This window comes from Papaver somniferum, chromosome 1 (genome assembly GCF_003573695.1).
Source record: "Papaver somniferum cultivar HN1 chromosome 1, ASM357369v1, whole genome shotgun sequence".
NCBI lineage: Eukaryota > Viridiplantae > Streptophyta > Magnoliopsida > Ranunculales > Papaveraceae > Papaver > Papaver somniferum.
Genome location: NC_039358.1, coordinates 138,449,240 through 138,454,974, shown reverse-complemented (window position 1 = coordinate 138,454,974; position 5,735 = coordinate 138,449,240). Strand labels below are relative to the sequence as shown.

The 5,735-nt window shown below is 38.1% G+C and overlaps 1 protein-coding gene across 3 annotated transcripts; it reads right to left on the bottom strand.

Moving 5' to 3' along the window:
- Nucleotides 1-1,266: 1,266 nt before the first annotated feature.
- On the bottom strand, nucleotides 1,267-5,328 carry LOC113302193 (pentatricopeptide repeat-containing protein At4g16390, chloroplastic-like). Of its 3 annotated transcripts, XR_003336694.1 has the most exons (3): nucleotides 3,130-5,328; nucleotides 1,592-1,706; nucleotides 1,267-1,465 (listed from the first exon to the last, which is right to left on the bottom strand). XR_003336694.1 is itself a non-coding variant. In XM_026551048.1 (1 exon), exon 1 carries the CDS (start codon nucleotides 5,298-5,300, stop codon nucleotides 3,201-3,203), a length of 2,100 nt encoding a protein of 699 aa, XP_026406833.1. In that variant the 5' UTR covers nucleotides 5,301-5,328; the 3' UTR covers nucleotides 2,937-3,200. The 3 variants fall into 3 exon arrangements, 1 of the variants encoding a protein (XP_026406833.1); XR_003336692.1 differs by lacking the exons at nucleotides 1,267-1,465; nucleotides 1,592-1,706 and adding an exon at nucleotides 2,279-2,834; XM_026551048.1 differs by lacking the exons at nucleotides 1,267-1,465; nucleotides 1,592-1,706 and having other exon boundaries at nucleotides 2,937-5,328.
- Between the last annotated feature and the right edge of the window lie 407 nt (nucleotides 5,329-5,735).

Below are 5,735 nucleotides of genomic sequence, written 5' to 3'. Positions count from 1 at the left end.
GGTTTGCTACGTGGATAAGGTGGCTAACTAAGTAAATATTATTAGACGATTGAGTATTTCTAAATTCTAGAGTGTCGGGGTTCTATTGGTCCTCTGTTATATGAATAGATTGGCCATTACCTATTTCCCAGATGCAGTGGGGTTTAATTACCTCTAGCCCCTGATGAATGCAGGACCAAATCCAAGGTCCCATGGTGTTGATTTTTGGATCAAGAGATGTTTAGATTTGCTATTATGGCTGGATCTCAGAGTTTAAGCCCAGACCGAGTCCGTGTTGTCCAGAAGATTCCAAATAAGCCTTCCTAGTTGAGCTAAATTGTTTTCTTCTAAGTCTCTAAATCCTAGCCCTCCTAGGGATGTCGGAATATTGCGATCCATCCATGTTTTTAAAAAACAGCCTCTTTTACCATCCTTCTTTCCCCACCAGAAATTCTTTTATAGAGAAACGAATTGGTTGGTAATACTTTTTCGGAATTTTATAACAACCCATCTGATAGATGGGTAAAGATTCAAGAATAAACTTAACTATCACAGTTCTAGCAGCTTGGCTCACATATCTTCCGCCCCAATTTCTGCAACCTACTTCTAAATCTAAGTTGAATCAACAATTCTCCATGACTGCTAATGGGAGGACCGAAATTACCAAGGGGTACCGTTTCATATGAGACAAAAGAACTATATCCGATCCCGGCCGTCGGATCACTCAAACGGTACCCCTGCTAATTCCGGTCCCCCATTAGCAGCCATGCAATTCTCGCCCACTTCAATTAACTTCTTTTTGAAACAGTACATTTCCTTCGCTATCAGAAAAAGTAAACTGCTCGCATGGTGCGCACTACCGTTATCGCACTATAGCAATGAATTAATTTCTGCAACCTGCTCACGACGACTGTAGTTTTGCACTTAACTTGTCGACCTGCTATATTAAGTGCCAAAAGATGTTAATAACAGTCCTTGAACTTGGGTACGAAATGGTACATGAAGAAGACCCTACCAGCTGCGAAGTGGTCCTCTAAAAAACAGCTTGCAGTACCGAACAGCCCTCATACTTAAACAGTTGTGTATTCAATTGTAGCTGTAGGTACAAAAGCTTAACAGCTGTAGTTGAATTACAAGAAGTAACAGGGAGTCATGGACTTTCAAAGCTTTGCCATAATAAAAACGGCAGGCTTCAAGCGTGACCTCTTAACAGTTAACACTCATCTTTCCATTCTTCATCATCATTTATTTTGGAGAAACGCTGATTCGTATCCTTGGACGAAGTCATTGTAGATGAGTGATTCATGCAAAAATATGTAAGGCTAATCTGTACTCTATAATTAGGCAGCACTCACCAATGCAACCTACTCTTTCTGATTGCTTCGGGAGTATTTTGAAGACTCGTCGGTGATGCTTCTTCAGAGACTGCAATGTTGAAGAACCCCAATCATAGAACGAATTTATTTGCAGCAGAAGCTTCTACCATCTGAGCAAATAAAAATTTCTTCAAATGTTCTTGAAAAACATCTGTTAATAATGACTAGTCTGTGATGCATACTATTTTCTTTCAAAGGTTTGTGAAAACTTGTATGTGAAGAGTCAGAGACAATACCTGAATCATCAATTGTGTTGTTCGTCACCTTACGCTTGTGCATATACAAATTCAGTCTTAATAAAGGAACAATCTGAGTTGATAGGCCACATGCAAGCATTTCAGAACCTGGCGCCTGACCAAAATATTCTCCAAAAAATTGAGGGAGTCTAGAAAGAAGAAATAAGAAGCTCCATCATCTGAAAACTTCGCAATGCTGTTTCTGGCCTTGCAAATATCGAATTTTATGTTGCAATGCGAAATTTTCAATGGATGGAAATTCCAGGCCCGACTCCCATTACCATTCACTAAGAAATGAAACCTAAATTTAGTGGAATGCAGCTGACACGGCGAGCCAAACCTGCAACTTCACCACCAGCAAAAAAATGCTCTGGTGCTTCCTAATAAATTATTTTTATCTGATGAAGCCATGACTCCTGCTTATTAAATGCTAAGAATCTTAGTTTCTGAACTTCTAAACTGAAGCTCTTTAAAAGATTTTAAAAAATGATTTTGTTAGTATGTCATTAACCAAATAAGACTACCTGTATAAAGATGAGCAAACTACGAAATCTTTTATAAAATACTCTTAATCCTATTCCAACAATGAAAATTTGACATGTGATTGGATGAGATAGATAAACAGAACTGATTATACCCAACCATTCATACAGCAAACCAGATTTCTGAAACAAAACATTTTCTGTTTCTTTAATTAAAAGAGCTGAGACTGTAGAAGCCTTGTCCCTTCGTAAGAAGTTTGCAAACAAAACATTTTCTTTAATTGAGTTACATGCATACAGATCTCCCTATAAGAAGCTTTGTCCCTTCGTAAGAAGTTTGCAAACATGTCTTCATATACTTAATAGGATTTTATAGAAGAGAGTTAAAGCCAATAAATGCAAATGCCCTATAAGCTAAGAAATTCTAGTGAGCTTATTGGCATCGGGAAACAGTGTGTTTAACAACATCCCATGACACTTTCTTCCTTTAAATATATCTTAGTTAGCCAACATTCTAGGCATAACAAAGAAGACCAACAGTTTAAGTAATCTCCAAACAACATTTAGAGAAGATGCATGTAAAACATTTGGAGGATTATAATCTAGTTAAGCTCCCATATACTTTTATTTTTTGAAGGTCACCTAATCGGTAACAAGAGTGATAGATGGTGAGCTTCTTGGAGATCCATAGTAGTTGATGGGTCTCCAGTTCCATCAACCCATGTATATTCTCCACAGATTGGTGGAGACATGAAGAGCATCTGCTGAACAAATTATACTCACAATAAGTGAAATTCTGCGTTTGATCTATAAAACTAAGATGACCAGAAACTAGTGTAAGCATAAACATTAAAACTCTGTAATACAATCTAGAAAACTTCCATGATTTAAAATTGAAAATACTCAGACAAAGGGTACAGCAGTTAAACAAGTTCAAGCATATTAAAAGCATTTCTACAGAAAATTATGCACATAACCAAATCCTCCCAAAATTCACGGCTTACTATGATAATTACAGAAAAGCAGATAAATTAAGAGGGAGGGATAGTAATGCACCATTTTATCGTCATGTAGGGCAGAACTGAGAAACATCCTTATAGATTTAAACGCCAAAAGCATAGAAAACTTTAAGCAGCATTTTGTTCAGATAATTTTCTCAGCTCCAACCACGAAACGGCTGCAACCTTAGTGGTAAAAAACCAGCCAACCTTATCTGAAGCCTCATGAAATGGGGTATTCAATTCCTTCAGATGGGCTGCAAAAACACTAGCCAACCCCTCCGAATTGTGTTTTCCATGACCAGTATTAATTCCAAGCAGTGGTGGTAGATCCTCCCCATTATCTAGTGCTTTGGACAAGTCACTTATCCATATGTGCAACGCAGTAAGTGCTGCACCAAGTGAGAGACTCTTCAAATTTAATGCCCACTGAGTTTGAGACTTAGATTGGATAGCAGTGTAAATCTCAAGAGAGAGTCCCAATTCTAATAGCTCACACGCCTTGTCAAACTGATTCAGATTAACACAGAGGTCAATCAAGACATTACAGTAGGCCTTTCTTACATCTGTGCTAATGCTGTCAATGAGCTCGGCGGTTTCCTGCTTAAACTCATTTACACCTCCTTCCTCTACCAGTAGCTTCACCACATTACCAAGTTTTGGATTAGCCTTCTCGATACAACCAACCAACTTTCCAAGTTCTTCTTTTGGAGTTTGATTCATAACACTGAGAAGACAGCCACAGAATCTATCATCAGGGATTATACCCAAGTCTAGAAGTCGATCAAATGTCTTCAAAACATCATCTATCTGATTTGCTTTCCCGTAGCACTGAATGAGTGATGTTAAGACAAATATATTAGGTTCAAAACCAGCTTCCAACATCTCACCCAATATGCTCTCCGCCTCCAAAACCTTTCCATTAGAAGAATATATAGTAATCAAAGATGAGTATGTCCAACTATCAGGCTGCGAAGTTTCTGACCTCTTCATATCTTCAAAAATTGTGATGGCTTCATCAGTGTAACCAATATCTGCACACATCGATAGGAGCGTGTTGTAAAGAACGACATTCAACTCCAAACCTTTTCCCTTCACCTCTTTATAAATACTTAAGGCATCTTCCACATAACGAGCTTTACCATAAGCCCTTATAAGTGCAGCATAGGTAGGCCAATTGGGGGCAATTCCATTTCTAGTCATCTCTCTATAAACAGTTTTCACCATCCAGGGCCTCTTAGCTTTTCCCATAACATCCAATATTATGTTATAAACAGTCAAGTTCGGTTTCATCCCAACTGCCTTCATATCTTCAAACACCTTAAAAGCTCCATGGAAATCACCTAACGCAGTATACGTTTTAATCAAAGTCGAGTAAGTAGCCACATCGATCCGCCAATTTTCTCCTTTAGCTTGATCATACAAGCTCAGAGCCGTATCATTCTTTCCCAAACGAGCATAAGCATCAATCATTGCCGACTTAATAACATCATCTGGCTCACATCCAAAATGTGGCATCTTCTCAAACCACTCTATAGCCTTATCTGGAAGACCACCCAATCTAGCACAACTAATCAAAGTCGAAAAAGTAATCTTGTCTGGTTTAACACCTCTTTGAATCATTTCGTCAAACACCTTTTCTGCTCCATCATGTATCCTACTTTTTCTAAACACTTTCAAAGTCACATTGTACAAAATCACATCCCTGCTTGATTTTAACTTCTTTAAAAAGTACTTCAGTGCAAGAACAGCAGTATCGGGGTTTTTCATATTATTAAGAACAATAACAGCATCTTGTTCTAATAGGTTTTCTCCTAGTCCGTTCAAAACCATGGAAACGTCAATTTCAGTGGGGTTAGATGAGTCAACTGATTCAGCTACTTTTGTTAGAGAATTGTACCTTGTATCATATGATTGTTGCCGAAACTTTGAAGCTCTGGGACTTTTTGGATTAACCCAGATATAGTTTTTAGTTGATGATGTGATTTCATCATCTGGGATTTGAGATTTTTGAGGAACTGAGTCTTGTAGAGAGAGATGTGAAGATAGAGAAAACCTTCGTTTGAATGAGAGAGAGTTGAGTTTAAGATGGAAATGGTTTAAACTTTTCGGTGGGAAAGAAAACAGAGATTGCGCAAGTTGGAGTGTATGTGAAGGAGAGACTGAGTACGATAGAAGTTTGTCAGGGCAAAGATTGTGAGGAAACGAAGAAGAGAGATGAAGCGCCATTTCTCTACTCTTTGAATCCTGGGTTTGTCTCAGTTAGGGTGTAAAATACCTTATCCATTTTGACTCCTCGAGATTTTGTCACGGTAATTTCTTTGGCTTCGTGGGGAAATTTTGAAAGCTGCTAATGGGAGTACCAGTTTACCAAGAGGGTGTCAAAAACCATATAACACAAACTGAAAAGCCTTATATCTTATGTGGATTTTAATACCTTTTCCAGTAATCTGGTACCCTCGTTAGCAATGTTAGAAATTTCTTCGTAGTCGAATTTTGTCCCAAGAGCAAGGGTTGCACCATTGAGTGTCTCGTTCAAAATGAAAGATTTGATCAAATTGTAGATAGAGCGACTTTCATCCCAAACTCAGTCGACCACTCATTTAATCGAAATAGTGGTCGAACGTCTTCATTAAGCGGTGTAAATGAATTTTAGAAAAATTT